Source organism: Aegilops tauschii, chromosome 6 (genome assembly GCF_002575655.3).
Source record: "Aegilops tauschii subsp. strangulata cultivar AL8/78 chromosome 6, Aet v6.0, whole genome shotgun sequence".
NCBI classification, from domain to species: domain Eukaryota; kingdom Viridiplantae; phylum Streptophyta; class Magnoliopsida; order Poales; family Poaceae; genus Aegilops; species Aegilops tauschii.
In genome coordinates, this window is record NC_053040.3 from 409,972,432 (window position 1) to 409,990,100 (window position 17,669).

At 47.9% G+C, this 17,669-nt stretch overlaps 2 protein-coding genes across 2 annotated transcripts; one reads left to right on the top strand and one right to left on the bottom strand.

The window, feature by feature from the left end:
* The first annotated feature begins 596 nt into the window (after nucleotides 1-596).
* LOC109745277 (probable potassium transporter 16) lies at nucleotides 597-6,972 on the top strand. Its single transcript, XM_020304406.4, has 10 exons — nucleotides 597-853; nucleotides 2,216-2,438; nucleotides 2,549-2,791; nucleotides 2,888-2,938; nucleotides 3,546-3,806; nucleotides 3,996-4,048; nucleotides 4,812-4,929; nucleotides 5,054-5,308; nucleotides 5,553-6,370; nucleotides 6,460-6,972. Exons 1-10 carry the CDS (start codon nucleotides 713-715, stop codon nucleotides 6,712-6,714), a joined length of 2,418 nt encoding a protein of 805 aa, XP_020159995.1. The 5' UTR covers nucleotides 597-712; the 3' UTR covers nucleotides 6,715-6,972.
* A 4,148-nt stretch (nucleotides 6,973-11,120) lies between these two features.
* Nucleotides 11,121-11,739, bottom strand: LOC109745269 (GDSL esterase/lipase At5g37690-like). Its single transcript, XM_020304400.1, has 2 exons — nucleotides 11,484-11,739; nucleotides 11,121-11,386 (listed from the first exon to the last, which is right to left on the bottom strand). Exons 1-2 carry the CDS (start codon nucleotides 11,737-11,739, stop codon nucleotides 11,121-11,123), a joined length of 522 nt encoding a protein of 173 aa, XP_020159989.1.
* Between the last annotated feature and the right edge of the window lie 5,930 nt (nucleotides 11,740-17,669).

The window sequence follows — 17,669 nt, forward strand, 5'->3', positions numbered from 1 at the left end:
AATTGTCACTTTTAGAAGTCCCGTCAAGCCAGGTCGCAACAGTTTATCTTGACTTACCACATAGATAAGCGGCGGCTTAGCAGCCCATGGTACACGCAGGACGATCGTCTTTTCCTCGAAACGGAAGGCAGGACGAAATTTAGTTTTGGACCCTTATCCACGCTTCCTTCTGATTATACTACTACTAGTAAAAAAAAATTAACACATGCATGTGAACCAGCCGCAGATTTCTGATCCAACGGGAGCGCACGGGCACGCGTGATTTCAGTCTCTAGAGCTGGCTACTATTCTCGCCGCAGACGACGCCGCGGGCGAGTCAGTCGAGCGACGGAGCGCCACGTCGCCCGCGCGCTGGCGTCGGCCGATACATCGCCATTGGCGACTTTCCGTCCAAAATTAATGAGTCGTGGAGCAAGTCAACATTGACGCTGGACCGACGTGCGTGATCGATCGATCGATCGGCTGGTAAACTGTTGCGGCAAGCAAGCAACCCAAAAGCAGCCAGCGAAGCGAGACAAGTCAGTAACGAGAGGTCAGTGCACGGCCTCCCGGCCGGCCGCCTGCGCTTATAAAGGGCGGTATAAGCAGCCCGAAACGGGATGAGCTCCGCAGGGACGTAAGCTAAGCGAAGCAAAGCAGCAGATAAAGGCCATTATAAGTGGTGGCACACGCGCGGGCAGGGGAGGTAGTACGCAGCGGCGGGAAAGGGGAGATGGCGATGGCCAGCGCGAGGAGCACCCTGGAGATCGTGCCCCACAGCGGCGACCTCGAGGTGCCGCCGGCGGACGTGCCGCGGCAGGACTCGCTCTACCGCGACGCCACCAGGCCCGCGCACGGCGGACACCATGGACAGGTATGCATGCATGGCAACGCCGTTGGTGAACTTGCTAGCGCGCTGTTATCCTAGCTACTGTCTATGTTCATCGCCTCGGCTAGTCGGACTGCAAATCTGCATGGCGCCATGGTGCATGCCCATCCGAGTTCGCTGTGTCCGCCTGGCCGTAGCTTCCACCTCCCTAACCTGACGGCGAATCACCGCATGCATGCCCATCCGAGTTCGCTGTGTCCGCCTGGCCGTAGCTTCCACCTCCCTAACCTGACGGCGAATCACCGCAGCACCCACTGTGGGCTGTGGCTTCTTCCTCCTCTGCGCATGCGCTGCTCCGTCAAATTAAGCTAGCATTCTCTCCTCATCCTCCTCGCCCGCCGTTCCGACTGGCCGCCGCCGCCCGTCGCGCGGTTATGTAGTACGTAACTGAATCCACGACGTACAGTGCCACCGATGAACGGCACCACCACCATGCTCCCGCCTCCGCGCCCTAGCTGAAGCTGCTGGGAGGAGGAGGAAGGAGATAACGTGTGACCGAGCATGGTGGCACGTATACATAGGTAGCACGTTCCTACGGCTGTTCGACGTTGTTGAAGAAGTAAGTAACGAGATTTGTCAGACCTGCCGTACCGTTGTTTTCCATCACTTGGACTACTCGGGCAGACTTAGTAGCATCAAGTTGCTGTTCTTCTTTATGTCATGCCACCTGCATATGCATGCATGCTCTACCTTCTAGTAGTACTAGGTACGTACTCCCGTAGAAGAATTAATATGTCGATCCAAGTCCAAGCCTGATACTGAAATGTTCCTATCCTGTCTCTGCTGCTGGGTGGAGGAGGAACGAGCGTGTGACCGAGCATGGTACGTACGGTGGTACGTGGAGAGGAAGCATATAGTGCGTTCCTACTGCTGTTCGACGTGGTTGAGCAAGCAAGGAGATTTCTCAGAGTTGCCGTACGTTGTTTTCCACGACTTGGACTATTCGATCGGGCAGACTTATCAAGTTGTTGTTTGTTCTTTATATGTTATACCACCTGCATATGCAAGGGAGTAGAAGAATTGACATGTGGGATCCAAGTCCAAGCTTCATACTGTAAATGTTACTCCTACCTATCAAGTTGAACTACTCGGACAGGCACAGACTTGTCAAGTTGTTGCTCTAATATAACATCTTGATGATCCAAGTCCAAGCTTTACAGCACTTACTGTAAATGTTACTCCTATCTATCAAGTTGGATTACTCGGACAGACACAGCCTTATCAAGTTGTTTGTATGTAGTACACCTGCATATGCATGCTCTAGTTTCTAGGTAGAAGAATTGTTAATAATATGTCGATCGAAGTCCAAGCTTTCATACTGTAAATGTTACTCCTGCGCACCAACAGGACAACTGGGTGAGGACACTGCGGCTGGGCTTCCAGTGCGTGGGGATCCTCTACGCCGACCTCGGGACGTCGCCGCTCTACGTCTTCTCCAACACCTTCAAGTACGGTGTCGGGCACAAGGACGACGTGCTGGGCGTCCTCTCCCTCATCATCTACAGCTTCCTGCTCTTCGCCATGGTCAAGATCATCTTCATCGCGCTCTACGCCAACGACGACGGGGATGGTGCGTGCCAACCATCATCTCTCACACACAGATCAATCAATCAATCAATCAATGTGTCACTCATCTGAGACCATCGTATCAGTCTGAACTTTGAACTCTCAATTCTTCAGGGGGAACGTTCGCGCTCTACTCGCTGATCTCGAGGTACGCGAGGGTGGCGCTGATCCCGAACCAGCAGGCGGAGGACGACCTCGTGTCTAGCCACCGGCATCTGTCGGCGACGAGGAGGAGGGCGCAGTGGATGAAGAACCTGCTGGAGACGAGCAAGCCGGCCAAGCTCACGCTCTTCTTCCTCACCATCTTCGCCACGGCGCTCGCCATCAGCGACTGCATGCTAACCCCTCCCATCTCCGGTACTCCTCCTCGCTTTCTTATCATCAGAATATGATAGGGGCCGCCTAATAACCTTGTACGTTTTTCTAACGAATTTGCTCGTGTAAATGTTTCAGTACTATCTGCGGTCAACGGTCTGCGACTGAGAGCGCCTCACCTGACAACAGGTACACAGAAATGCAGTACTGAGATGTGTACTACACGCATTCTCTCCCCTTTTCAATCGATTTATATGTGAGTGTGTGCGTAATCAGTTAAACCTGGGAAGTCAAATGGGAAATGTGCCCAGCTCATGGCTACTGTCAGCCATAGCCTGCCCTGTATGGAGACTGCTTGCACATGACACGTACAGTCTCAGATCACGTTTCCCATGAGAGCAAAATTGCAAGCTACGACAGTTCAGTTTAAACCAACTAGTTGCAGTTTCTGACCGTTTCAACTGGCTATTAATTCCTCTCCACGTTTAGCTCGCAAACTAGTCTTCATGTTATTAATAACCAGAACTAGACCGAGCTGTCAAGAAATAAAAATAAAAAGCCAGATCAGGATCAAGTTTGACATAGGACTTTGAGCGCCAGCCTGTTGCTGCTGACCCCCCTTGGTAGTGTAAAAAACAAGCAAATGAATCCCCAAAGATCTGGGAAAGAAACGACTTTGACCGACTTTCACCTGCATTTCTTTTTTTCGATAAAGACCTGCATTTCTACAGATTGCATTTTTTTTTCTTCTTTCAGAATTTGATTCCTGATGATATGATTTGGTTACTCTGAACAGATCAGATAGTGTGGATCACAGTGGGCATTCTGATATTGTTCTTCGCGGTGCAACACCTCGGGACCGACAAGATCGGTTACACGTTTGCTCCGCTCGTCGTCGTGTGGCTTCTCCTCATCGCCGGTATCGGGCTTTACAACCTGATCAAGTACGATATCGGCACCCTGAGGGCCTTCAACCCCAAGTACATCTTCGACTATTTCCGAAGGAACAAGAAGAAGGGATGGGTTTCGCTCGGTGAAATCCTTCTTTGCTTTACAGGTAAAAAAGGCACCTATCATTCTGATGATAGCATATATGGTACTGCATTCACAAAATTCCACACTGGCCAGTTTCAGGTGGTGTTGTACTATTAGCAAAAAATCTTATGAAAGCACAATTTGCACACACTGAACTTTCTTTCTGTGGGGGGCATTTACTGAACTTGACAGAGTTGTTCTTTTGTGACAGGCACGGAAGCCCTCTTTGCTGATCTAGGTTACTTCAGCATAAAGTCAATTCAGGTATAAATAACATCCTCTCTGACTGCCACAATTACACATTATGCCATGTGTTTTTGAAACAAAACTGTCAGGGAGACCCCTACATGATGCACTACACAATGTTGAGGGATAATGATATATATTTAGACAGAAGATTCCTTGACCACTTCAAAGTTTGAAGCTCTCTTCTTATAACTGTAAAAAAGATGAATAGGAAGATTTCCTTTGACTGCCAAAGTTCTGAAGATACTCCCACCGTTCCACGAGGTTTTTGGTATGGATAGAGTCTATCAGATGGAACTTTGGCTATTGTTTTTAACCCAAACATGTAAACTTCATAACTACAAAATACTTCTTTGAAAAATTTACAAAAAATATATTCGTTTGGAAATCACAATAATCCTTTTCAATAGCGACAGTGAAAATTAAAGAAGTTTGACTACAACTTTCTAGAATGCCATCTACTCCCTCCGTCCGGAATTATTTGTCGCATAAATGGATATATATAGACGTATTTTTAGTTCTAGATACATCCATTTCTATCAATTTTTGTGACAAGTAATTCGGAACGGAGGGAGTATTTTAGATTGGGGTAGTAGAACTATTATGACTTTGTATACCATATATCAAGTTGTTTATTTCCTAAATATGACCGTCACCTTTTCAATATGATTAGTGGAGTTTCTTATACTGACCTCTACATGGTGAACTGTATGTAGGAAATTCTAGTATTTTCCAAGAATATATATGAAGACTGAACTGAACAACCTTTTCCCTGTTTCAGCTGAGCTTTAGCTTTGGCTTACTCCCCTCCGTGTTGCTCACTTATATTGGGCAAGCAGCTTACCTCCGGACGCACATGGACATGACAATATCCAACGCTTTCTTCAATTCCATTCCAAGTATGTAATCGACAAGATACCTCACTAATCTACTACTATTCTACTCCATAAGTGCCTGGAGTATAAGTTATGCATCCTGAGGTTATGCATGAGAAACTAAATAAAATTTCCTGAGCAATTGCAGGCACTTTGTTCTGGCCGACGTTCGTCCTCGCGCTTCTGGCTTCGGTCATCGGAAGCCAAGCCATGGTCTCATGCGCCTTCGCGACTATGTCACATCTGCAAACACTTAGCTGCTTCCCGAGGGTGAAGATACTGCACACGTCAAGGCGTTACTCGGGCCAACTCTACATCCCTGAAGTCAACTTCTTCCTCTGCGTGGCTTCTTGTATCGTCACCATAAGCTTCAGGACAACCGGTTTCATCGCCAAAGCACATGGTAAAAATTGCATCCAACACATGCTTGAACAGAAAAAATATTTTTAAATAGCGGGTCATGCCTCATAGCGGTGGACCTCATCTAAACGTTACGTGTGCTATTTAAAATGTTTGTTCATGTGTTTGGACCAAAGTCACTTAGCCCAGGATCACTTCTAAACGCTATAGCGCGCTATTTAAACCATGACAGAAATCTATGCATGCTTATCTCAGTGGCCTAACGGACATGACGCGTGCTTGAACAGAGATCTGTGTGGCTCTTGTGATGGTGATCACGACGCTGTTGATGACGATCGTGATGCTCCTGGTGTGGAAGGTGAACATCTGGTGGATCGCCGCCTTCTTCGTCGTCTTCATGTCCACAGAGACCGTCTACCTGTCGGCGGTGCTGTACAAGTTCACCCAGGGCCCCTACTTCCCGCTGGCCATGTCGGCGGTGCTCATGGTGATCATGATCGTGTGGCACTACGTGCACGTGAAGCGGTACAAGTACGAGCTCCAGCACACGGTGTCGCCCGACGAGGTGAAGCACCTTCTCGAGCGCCACGACCTCAAGCGGGTCCCGGGGCTCGGCCTCTTCTACACGGAGCTGGTGCAGGGCATCCCGCCCATCTTCCCCCACCTCATCGAGAAGATCCCCACCGTCCACTCCGTCATCGTCTTCATCTCCGTCAAGCACCTGCCCATCCCGCACGTCGACGTTCAGGAGCGCTTCCTCTTCCGGCAAGTGGAGCCCAAGGAGAGCATGGTGTTCCGGTGCGTCGCTCGGTACGGCTACCGGGACACCCTCGAGATGGCCGGTGACTTCGTGGCCACCCTCGTCGAGTACCTCCAGTACTATGTCCGGGACCTCAGCCTCTACTGTACGGCCGAGCCTCTCAGGACAAGCTACCCTAGCATTCGGATCGATAGCTTTAGATGGGAGAAGAAGCCCTCGGGGCGCTCGGGGCGCTCGGGGCATGGCCATGGCATCCATGCCGAGGAGATGCTTACACCAATCCAGTCCTTCTCTGAGCTCACAATGCATCAAGTTGGTATGAGCAACCGGCTGCCGCAATTTCAGGTGAACAATCAAAACACGTACTACAAACTATATGTTTTTGAACTTGGCTGGATCTGATTGTTACTACTACTTGTTTTCACGTGAACTAGACGGCCAAGATGAACCTAGAGGAGATGCTAAGAATAGAGGAGGACCAAAAGGTGATCCAACGGGAGGTGGATAATGGTGTGGTGTACATACTTGGGGAGACTGAAGTGGTGGCCAAGCCTCACTCCAACCTCCTTAAAAAGATTGCCGTAAACTACATCTTCGACTTCCTACGGAAGAACTCTCGGAAAGGGGAGAAGATGTTGTCCATTCCACGCGGGCAACTGCTCAAGGTTGGTATCACGTATGAAATATAAATTTACAGGGCAAGCGGACAGCTTGTGTGCACAAAGGGTCCATGTAGATATGTGCATCATGCATGCCGAAGACTTCATGTGTTGGTTCATGGATTTGATGGGCGTGCAAACATACGTCTATGGGGCAGAATGAATGTACTCCATATGTAGAAGATATGTATGTGGATCTGTCCTCCCTTGTAGTCATCTTATTAGTCATGTTGGCTATGTGTTTTGCCTCCTCTTGGCGTGTATGCGAGATGTCGGTTGTGTGCATCCTAATTATAGAGTCCGGGTGTGAACTCGTTATGCTTATATCCCCTTGATGCGACTCTATAAGTCAATAAAATCACCCTTTACAAAAAGAAAAATGTATATCTATGTGGCTAAACAAAGAGACGTCTAGTAAGAAATTGTGTCGGGTTTCATTATTACACACTAGGTACCACATATTGTTGCTATGTCTACTAACCTTCAGTTGATATAGTTGCTAACAACCTAAATGAGTTGTTCAACAGGATGACCTTGGATGTTAGGGGGAGACCAATTAAGATAATGGTTGCATGCATTAGGGCAAAGATGATGGTTAAGTCCAATGGGAAGAAAATTGATGGAGAAAATGCTAGATGGGAGTAGATAATAACCTCTACTTATACATAGAAAAATCATAAGAGGCCAAGGGGACTAGGAACTACAAGTGTTTGTGTGCTGGTCCTAATGCGTGGCAAGTAAACAGTGGGGGAAAAACATATTTTGTGAATCTGGTAGAAAGAACATGTGGATGTAGGAAATGCCCCTAAAAAAGATGTAGGAAATGAGACATGATAACAACACCTTATCACCATGTTGGTTTAAGCCATATATAAATCAAACCAGCACCCTCAAGACTTTGTCCATGAGTTATTAAAAAGTCTAATGTACATACTTGAAAGCATACAAGCCACTGATATACCATGTGCCTAGACCAGATGCATGGACGAAGACTGATACGAGAGACATTGACCCTCCTATTTTCAAAGAGGAAAAGGGCATAGAGCGAACCAGATGAAGGAAGGGACAATTTGAAGTCCCAAAACCCAGAGATACATCTATAGTAGGAACAATAATTTATACTCACATCCATTTGAGCGACAAGTAATATGGATCAAAGGGAGTAGTAACGACAAGAGACAAAGCCATATATGTACACCAGTTATGAAGTTCCATGGAGGTGGGGACTGCAGTTGAGAAAACATAAACACAAGGTATTAAGCATGTTTATTTTTTGTTTTACTGTCAATGTGTTCCGCTAATGCATCCATTTTATTTTTGCGTTTCAACAAAATAGAAGAAACACAAAGGAGAAATTAAATTCATCATCAGCTCCTACAGCTGCAACCTTATCTGGTACAAGGGCTCTTCCTTCGAGTGCTGGTCCATCTTCTTCACAGAGTGCTCATACCAAAGCAAGAATACACCACTAATATGAGTATACATGTACTCTGAATTCCCCATCTCTTTCTCTGTTCCTAGTGTCCTTCCTCTTCCTCTCCACGCATAGGGAGCAGGCTATTTGCACCTAAATTCGTACCGAGAAGTACTGGCAGGTGGCAGCACGACGAGCAATGAGTGACGAGTAAACAGAAATAGGGACATGCAGAAATCTCATCAAACGTATACCTCATATCGGGCCGGGCGGTTGACTGCTGGCCTGCTGCAGCTACACAAGGCCGGGTGCCGGGCACGGGGCACCCACTGCCGAGCGTGGACTGGGCGGCTGCGGGCTGCCGGCTGGGCGCGCTGGCGACGGGCAGGGGCGGGGCGTGTCGAGTAGAGTCGCCGGCGAGTTAGGGCGGCGAGATCGGTGGGAGTGCAGAGCAGTCGCGAGGGGAATCAGGGGGACGGGAGGCAGTGCGCAGCGGCTTCCCCCGGCTACCGCGGCATTTTTTTTTCGAAAATGATAAATCCCTTCAGATTTTAAGCGTGGCAATCCCAACATTTTTCATCGCAACTTTAATTCACGCGAGGTTGGCATACATGAAAATTTTCTGAAAAAAAAGAACCAGGACAAAATTGCCGTGTTTTAACAACTAAAGTTGTCATGAAAAAAGATTCAGGTTGACTTACTTAAAATCCGAACATTTGAGATTTATCAGGGTCTTTTTTTTCCTTTTGAGCAAAAGGCTACCGCGGTTCTTTTTTGAAGGGTTGAATTTTTTTTCTTTTTAATACAGTACAGACGCAAGCGCTCATATATACACATATACACTCACCCCTATGAACGCACACACGCACACCCTATCCCTATAAGCACCTTTGAGAGACTGACCCGGCATATCATCTTGAGATTTTACGAAATCACCGTAAGCGCCTCGTAGTCGATGGAAACATCTTCTCCCGCCGAACGCGTATCGCCAGAAATTCTGAAATAAATCCAGGATAAATGCGACCACTAGGACTTACAGTAATATCTGGTCTTTCTGTCAGCCAAACATGCCGACCAAAATCCAGAGTAGTAGCAACTCTACCTAAACTATGTGCTTCAACATTTAAACTTCGTTTCTCATGAATAATTTGCACTGAAGCAAAGCCTGAGCACTTCAATTTTGATCTCTCTGACAATAGTTTCAGATGGCCTCTTGTATATTCCATTAACATGCTTCAGAGTGGATATACAGTCTGTTGCAACAAGCTTCATTGCAAAGCCATCGCTTTCGATATCTCCGGGTCTGTCAAGTCTGGGATTGCCACAGCCGAAGCACTTAAATAATCACCATTCTTCGAACGATATACATCATCAAATGCACCTCAATCACCATGCCTTCCACTACTGCGTCAACATGAATCTTTACGAATCCACTCGATGGAGGGTTCCACTTCATATCAGTCGCAGAAGAGCCCACACTTACTGTTGAGCTCTTGATGGGAATCATCCCTAAATCTGCAATGTGCCTATGAATGAACGGAAAAAAAGATATTAGAATTATTCTTCATGTTCGGCGAAAACTACTGCGAGAGCGACCGTGCGACGAGTTGCCATTGTGTTTACTGGGCTTTTCTTTTCTTCGGGCCCATCCCTTAATCTCTTATGGGCTATGGTATATATATGGGTCGACTCAAAATTTCAGGGTGGCCGGCGGCCCACCCTGTCTACCCTATAGACCCGCCACTGTTGGCATCATAATCCAAAGGCGAGATTTAGGGCAACCAAACTACTCAAATGTAGTGGATACAGTAATCACAAAGTCATGGCGAGCGCCCCCATACCTTACAGAGGACCATGCCTACCATTGGGCAATGTTTAACCCATCAGAATCTCTCCATAGACTAGGTGTGTCAGGATAAAAACAACCATATAGACATGTAAACTCCAAACTCAGCCACAAATTCATTTACGCGATCTGAAAAGGACAAATTCAACAATGAATAGTGTTGAACAGTAAACATCAATGTTCATTAATGAATTTGTTTTGTCATACCTCATAAATGAATTTATGTTTGAACTTGGAATTTCACATGCTAATAAAACATCACCCTCTTAACATATTATTTTTTCCCAGAATTTCTGAAAAACTTCCAAGTGTTGTTCGGATATTATTTTTATTGTAATTTGGTTTTTACCGGATATTTTCTCGAGAAATCACTCTTTTTCTTTCACGACTAAGATCACAATTCAAACAAAGTTATCATACTTTCTCTGTTCCGTAATGTGGTGCCTATAGATTTTTTTTCAAAAGTCAAACATTCTAAATTTGAACATTTTTAAAGAGTAACATCTAGATGTGCTCTAAATATCGCACACCTAAGTCTTGTGTCTTTGATTTTATGCTAAGATTCGTGCAAGCGTTTTCTCTTGTCTTTTTTCTTTTTCTTTCTAGTTTGAGTGAGTCACTTAGATGTGCAATAACTAGGGCACATCTAGATGTGCCCTAGACAGACCCAATATTTACATTTGGAATACTAAATGCAATCATCAGATACATCATGAGTTAACTTTTCATATTATATATGTTTGGCATTGTAGATATGGATAATTTCCTTCTTAAGCTTTGTCAAAGTTTGTTAAGAAATTTTTTTTGCCAAGAAAAGTTTGTTAAGATTAACTTATCAGAAAAATTTATATGCACTGGATTATGAAACAGAGGAAGTACTCCCTCCGTCCCATAATATAAAAACGTTTTTGACATTAGTGTAGTGTCAAAAACGTTCTTATATTATGGGACGGAGAGAGTAGAAATTTGCAAGCTATTTATAGACACATGCAGGACCGATTCTCAAAATGAACCATGTATGAGAAAAGGCCCCGTGTAAAAGTGATTCTCGTATACATTTCGTCCCCTTCGCTATGAAACAACTCGTATAAATTGCGGTATTTCACCCAGATCTCACAGTTTAAACTGAAACACTGTCTGGAGTAAAGACGCGAAATCCATCAACATCAATGTGGGTTAAATCTTTAAGCCCGGCGAGAAGGAGAAGGAGCCGGCACCGCGGCTGGCCCTGGCGCGCCGGCGCGAGGAGCTGGAGCCGGAGCTGGCGGTCGTCATGCCGGCCGAGAGGCGGTCGGCGATGACCCGATTGGCGGCGTCGGAGGTGTGGTACGCGTCCCAGAACACATACGCCTTGCGGTCGCGGCAGGGCGTCGAATCCGGCAGGCAGAGGCCCCCGACCTTGGTGTCCACGCCACAGCACGACGTGTCGAACGTCGTGAACCCTGCAACGAACACCAGCGCAGAAGAAAAGAAGAGGAGGCCAGGCACGGACCACGACGCACCGGAACGGCTTGGCCGGCGCCGTCGATGTTACCGTACCGTTTCTCTCAGGGTGGTTGATGAGCTCCTTGACGACGGAGTAGCAGTCAGCGAGCGCCATCTGCGCGCCGGGCAGCTTGGCGTTCATGCCGTCGAGCAGCTTCTTGGCGGCGGCGTTGAACTGCACGGCGTAGCTGTTCACCTGGGCTATGCACTCCCCGGTGGCCGACTTGACGCGCTGCGACGGGATGCAGCCCAGCAGGGGCAGCCCGTTGAAGGCCACCTTCCGCGCGCCGAGCCCGTACAGCCTCCGCATAGTTAATCAGTCGACAGGTTAACATTCTGTCTGTCAAATCGATCCATTCCCGACTTGATAATCGACTCTAGCTTTGTGCATGTCGCGTGGTATTTTTCTTCTCTCGTTGCAATGCAGGGACTCTTTTTGTTAGTAAATCGACCCCAAATACGATGGTACGAGGAATATGAGTAGCTTGTTTGCGACTTGCACGGGACACATCGGAGTTTCGTTAATCTAATCTCAGCCATTAAACGTCGAATCAAACGGCCCGTATTGTCCTGAGCCGTCACAGGCGTGTGCGCCGCCCCCTGAAAACCAATCCCTGCGGGCTGCGGCGCGAAGCTTTTCCTATGCGACCGGGTCGTACAAAGCTGATCGTGCGACCCTCTTCCCAAGGCGACACCTGGTGATACGAATCGTAAAACAGCAGCCGTCTCATTCCCCAACTCCGGTAAATTTGACAATTTTGATCTCGGAACGAAATCATTTCACAGAATGAACTGGGTGCGAAATTATTTCACTCCCCTGACCCTTTTGTGTAGCTCCCGCCACGCCGGCGCCACACCCTATTGTGCAGCGCCTAGCGCGGCGGCGTTGCACTCCTGTCCATCGTGGCAGCCCCTGGGCCCGCACCCAGCAGTGCAGTGCCTCCGAGTTAGGCGCATGTGACGCCCCCGATTCAATCGTACACTAATCATACACACAAACGTGTACGATCAAGATCAGGGACTCACGGGAAGATATCACAACACAACTCTAAAAATAAAATAAGTCATACAAGCATCATAATACAAGCCAGGGGCCTCGAGGTCTCGAATACAAGTGCTCGATCATAGACGAGTCAGCGGAAACAACAATATCTGAGTACAGACATAAGTTAAACAAGATTGTCTTAAGAAGGCTAGCACAAACTGGGATACAGATCGAAAGAGGCGCAGGCCTCCTGCCTGGGATCCTCCTAAACAACTCCTGGTCGTCGTCAGCGGACTGCACGCAGTAGTAGGCACCTCCAGTGTAGTAGGAGTCGTCGTCGGCGGTGGCATCTGGCTCCTGGGCTCCGGCATCTGGTTGCGACAACCAGGTAGAAGGGAAAGGGGGAAAAGAGGGAGAAAAGCAACCGTGAGTACTCATCCAAAGTACTCGGAAGCAAGGAGCTACACTACATATGCATGGGTATATGTGTAAAGGGCCATATCGGTGGACTGAACTGCAGAATGCCAGAATAAAAGGGGGATAGCTAATCTTGTCGAAGACTACGCTTCTAGCCACCTCCATCTTGCAGCATGTAGGAGAGAGTACATGGTAAGTTCACCAAGTAGCATCGCATAGCATAATCCTACCCGGCGATCCCCTCCTCGTCGCCCCGTTAGAGAGCGATCACCGGGTTATATCTGGCATTTGGAAGGGTGTGTTTTATTAAGTATCTGGTTCTAGTTGTCATAAGGTCAAGGTACAACTCCAAGTCGTCCTGTTACCGAAGATCACGGCTATTCGAATAGATAAACTTCCCTGCAGGGGTATACCACATAACCCAACACGCTCGATCCCATTTGGCCGGACACACTTTCCTGGGTCATGCCCGGCCTTGGAAGATCAACACGTCGCAGCCCCACCTAGGCACAACAGAGAGGTCAGCATGCCGGTCTAAATCCTATGGTGCAGGGGTCTGGGCCCATCGCCCATTGCACACCTGCATGTTGCGAGGGCGGACGGAAGCAGACCTAGCCTAGCAGGCGTTCCAGTCCAATCCGGCGCGCGCCGCTCAGTCGCTGACGTCACGAAGGCTTCGGCTGATACCACGACGCCGAGTGCCCATAACTGTTCCCGCGTAGTTGGTTAGTGCGTATACGCCAGTGGCCAGACTCAGATCAAATACCAAGATCTCGTTAAGCGTGTTATTATGAAGTAACCGCGAACGCCGACCAGGGCCAGGCCCACCTCTCTCCTAGGTGGTCTCAACCTGCCCTGTCGCTCCACCACAAAGTAACAGTCGCGGGCCGTCGGGAACCCAGGCCCACCTCTACCGGGATGGAGCCACCTGCCCCTTCAGCCCCCATCTCCGAACAGTATCATAAGTAAGGTAACAGTATAAAGTATATAGCATATGGCCGTGATCACCTCCCGAAGTGATCACGGCCCAGTAGTATAGCATGGCAGACGGACAAGAGTGTAGGGCCACTGATGGAATACTAGCATCCTATACTAAGCATTTAGGATTGCAGGTAAGGGTAACAACTGTAGCAACAATGACAGCCTATGCAGCAGAATAGGATTAACCGAAAGCAGTAACATGCTACACTACTCTAATGCAAGCAGTAGAGAGAAGGAATAGGCGATATCTGGTGATCAAAGGGGGGGCTTGCCTGGTTGCTCTGGCAAGAAGGGGTCGTCAACAACGAGTCGATCGGGGCAGCAGCGGCGTCAGTCTCGTAGTCTACCGGAGAATAAGAGGGGGAAGAAACAGTAAATACGGAGCAAACACAGCATCACAAAACATAACAAGGCAATACGCGGTGCTAGGGGTGACCTAACGCAGAACTAAGTGCTACCAGCGAAGGGGGGAAACACCCGGGAAAGTGTTCTCGGTGTTTGGCATTTTCGGACAGATGAAATGGAGGGGGATTGTTACATGTTCGCTATGCAGGGACGTGTGGCGGACGAACCGACTGCGTATTCGGATTCGTCTCGAAATTCTGAGACACTTTCATGTACAAAGTATTTTCATCGGAGTTACGGTTAATTTTTTTATGATTTTCCAAAGTTTTAAGTATTTTCTGAAATTTCATGATTTATTATATTTAGTTTAATCCGAATTGACCAAGTCAATTTTACTAGTCAAAAGCGTATGCATGGCCCACATGTCACAGGCTGTACCTAAAAATAAATAAAACTAACCTAATTAAATGGGACGCACATGTCATAGGCTTAGATATTTTTATCTAATTTATCTTATCTAACCATATGGCCTGTACACTACACCTAACCACTAATTAGCCTAACTACTAGTACTAATTATCTATTAACCTAAACAGGGCCGGCCTCATCCAGAGATCCAACCGGCCACACACACACATGGCCTCACACACACACGCTCCACCCACACACACACACGGCACACTACACAGGGCCGGCCAGAGGCACACAGTTGTGGCACAGCCGGCCACACACGGCACACACACACACACACAACCCGGCCATGACCGTGGCCATGGCCAACAGCAGTGGCAGTACCAGGCAACGGCGTTGGAGGCAGCAAGCAGCGGCAGCAAACGACAGCGGAGTAGCAAGCAGCAGCAACGCATCAGCAGTAGCAGTTAAGCATGAGCAACACAGCCAACAGCAGCAGCGTGGCTAGGAGCAGTTCAGCAGCAGCAGGCGGGCGCAGCAGGGGAGCCCGGCAGCGAACGGCTGCGGACGCGCGCGGCGCACGGGGTGCGGGCGACCAAGGCAGCAGGCGAGCGCGGGGCATGGCCAGGGCGCGGGCTGGCAGGCAGGGGTGCACGCGGACGGGGCCCTACTCAGGCTAGTGCGCACGGACGCGAAGCTTCGACCATGGCGACCGAAGCACGGGGACGACGATACGGCGACGAAGCAAGGGGTAGTAGGAGGGAATGGAGGAGCAGCTCACCGGGAGGTCGTAGACGAGCTCGAGATGGCCGGGGAGGCCCGGTGGTGGAGATCGATGGCGGGGACGCGCGGCGATCATGGCGGGAAGAAGAGGCGATGGCGAGGCTATGCGCTGTCCTAGCTTGAGCTGGCCCCCGGGACGGACGAAGGAGAGAGTGGCGGTCCTCCTCGACGTCCCCAGGTGGCGCGGGGAGCTTCCGGTGCGCGCGAACGACGACGGCACGGCGACGGTGGCGTCGGGTGTGGATGGGGAAGAGAGCAGCAGCGCGTGTGGGGAGAAAGGGGGAAGCTAGGGTTCGTCGGGGGCGTGGGCGTGTTCTTATACATCTCTAGGGGTTCGCCGGATGCACGACACGGCGGCAAGGATGGCCATGGAGGCGGGGATGGCCGCCACGCACAAGCCTCTGCCTCCTCTCTGTACTGTACAGAGGAGGGAGAAAAAGGCTGGTGGTGGGCTTGGGCTGCCCACTGTAGCACTAGGCCTATAGTGCACGGTGGTCTTCCTCTTTTGTTTATTTTTCTTTTATATTTTTTGTCTTGTAATTTTCTTCATCGCTTTGTATTTTAATTTAATACCCCAAACTAAAACTTGTCACATAACTAGTACGCAATGTTTTGAGCTAGCACACAAGATTTCAAGTGATTTGGAAAATACATAAACATTTGTTTATTTTTAAAAGGCTATTTTAGTTGTTGCTGGGCCACTTTAAATTTTACTAGGGACTAATCGGTGAGTCAAATGATGTTAGTTTCTACATGTCAATTAGTGAAAAAATTGCAACATCTCAAACATTTTTAGTTCTTATATTTGAAAACTTTTGTTGTTTGCCTATATTTTAAATTTGAATTTGAATCGTTTTGAACTAACGCGAGTTTATCTACAGTAACCGAGATGACGTGGCATCAGTAGCAGAGGTTTACTATAGCTTAATTATCCGGGCGTCACAATTCTCCTCCACTACAAGAAATCTCGTCTCGAGATTTAGGAGGGGAGTAAGGGGGAAGGGATTGGGTTACGAAAAATCTAACGGATCTTCTCGGTCTTGGTTGCTCTTCTCGAACAGGTCGATCCATTACATTGACGTCTTCATTTCTCTGCTTCAGGTCATCATGGTGAAGTTGTCGTCCTTCCTTCAGGATCTTCACCGTACTTACGAAGGGGTAAGAAGGGAAAACTCTATATGGATGGATTCTAACAAGATCGAGCATCAGACGGTTAACTCAGGGAAGAAGCATAAGTATCTCTCAATTTGAAACTTAAGAATATATCGAGAGCAAAGTAAGAAGGTACCATGAGAAGTTTCAAACAGATAGGCAATCGTTCGATGCCTAATCAGAAGGTGAAAGGGTTTCAGGGCAACGAGAATAGGTATTGCGCCTCATACCAGAATAGATCACTAGACAGGTGGTCCGTGAATTACATACGAAGTCAAGCGCGAGGAACAACCTTGGGAACAGGTGGTGTACAGGAGAGTTAGGTTTCGATCCTGTGGAACTGTGGGTTATGGGCCCACCATGTGGGATAAAAGTAGGAGGAGTGGTGACATCTTGCATGGTCATGATAGCAAGGCATGTCAGAGGGTAGCCTGTCAGTTATGTCGGCAACAACATCAGTACCAAGGGCGAGGGACGAAGAGAACCATCTTCCTGCTCGTCGAACGAGGCAGACCAATAGGCAAAGTTCTCGTCCATCGGTGGTTACCGGAATGTTTTCAACAATAGTAACAGGGTCTTACTAACAGAATTGTACACCGAGGTGTTTACATAAGCAGGAGAATATTGCTGCTTAGATCATATAGATCACAAGAAAGGTTAAACCAAACAATGGAAAGGAAAATTATGATTCTCAGTTTAAACAGGACAATGGAAAGGAAAATGTGTTTAAGCACATACTTCAAGGGTATATCCTCCCCAAGGACAAGCAGAGCATGATATCCATGACAGGATATAATGTATTAGACTCTTTAGGTAAGGGGAGAGAAATTGCATGCCATTACCCATACAACAGTGTTTGGATAATTGATAAATAAAATTTAGCATTGTGCTTCAGATGTTCTTATTGAAATTCGGAGTACCACAGACATGCTTCGAGATAGCATTGACATGGTCTTCAAGCAAAGGTTGGACTTTGCATACACAAAGGATCCATCAGGAACACTCATAGAGTAAGTCTTGCGATTTCCTCATGGAGAAATGGATAATCTTACTAAAAAGGAAACTATAACAATAGGGCCTCAGGCCAGGTGTGCTAGGCATGACATCATCTTACCGGGTCATATATAAAGACCAATGTTATAACTCTTGGATATATGTTCCAACCA

Bases quoted from the DNA above. Each gene is read 5' to 3' on its own strand.
- LOC109745277 (XM_020304406.4), top strand. From the start codon at position 713: ATGGCGATGGCCAGCGCGAGGAGCACCCTGGAGATCGTGCCCCACAGC. The intron at 854-2,215 runs GTATGCATGCAT...GCGCACCAACAG, and splicing joins ACGGCGGACACCATGGACAG to GACAACTGGGTGAGGACACT. The intron at 2,439-2,548 runs GTGCGTGCCAAC...TCAATTCTTCAG, and splicing joins CGCCAACGACGACGGGGATG to GGGGAACGTTCGCGCTCTAC.
- LOC109745269 (XM_020304400.1), bottom strand. From the start codon at position 11,739: ATGCGGAGGCTGTACGGGCTCGGCGCGCGGAAGGTGGCCTTCAACGGG. The intron at 11,387-11,483 runs GTACGGTAACAT...TGTTCGTTGCAG, and splicing joins CAACCACCCTGAGAGAAACG to GGTTCACGACGTTCGACACG.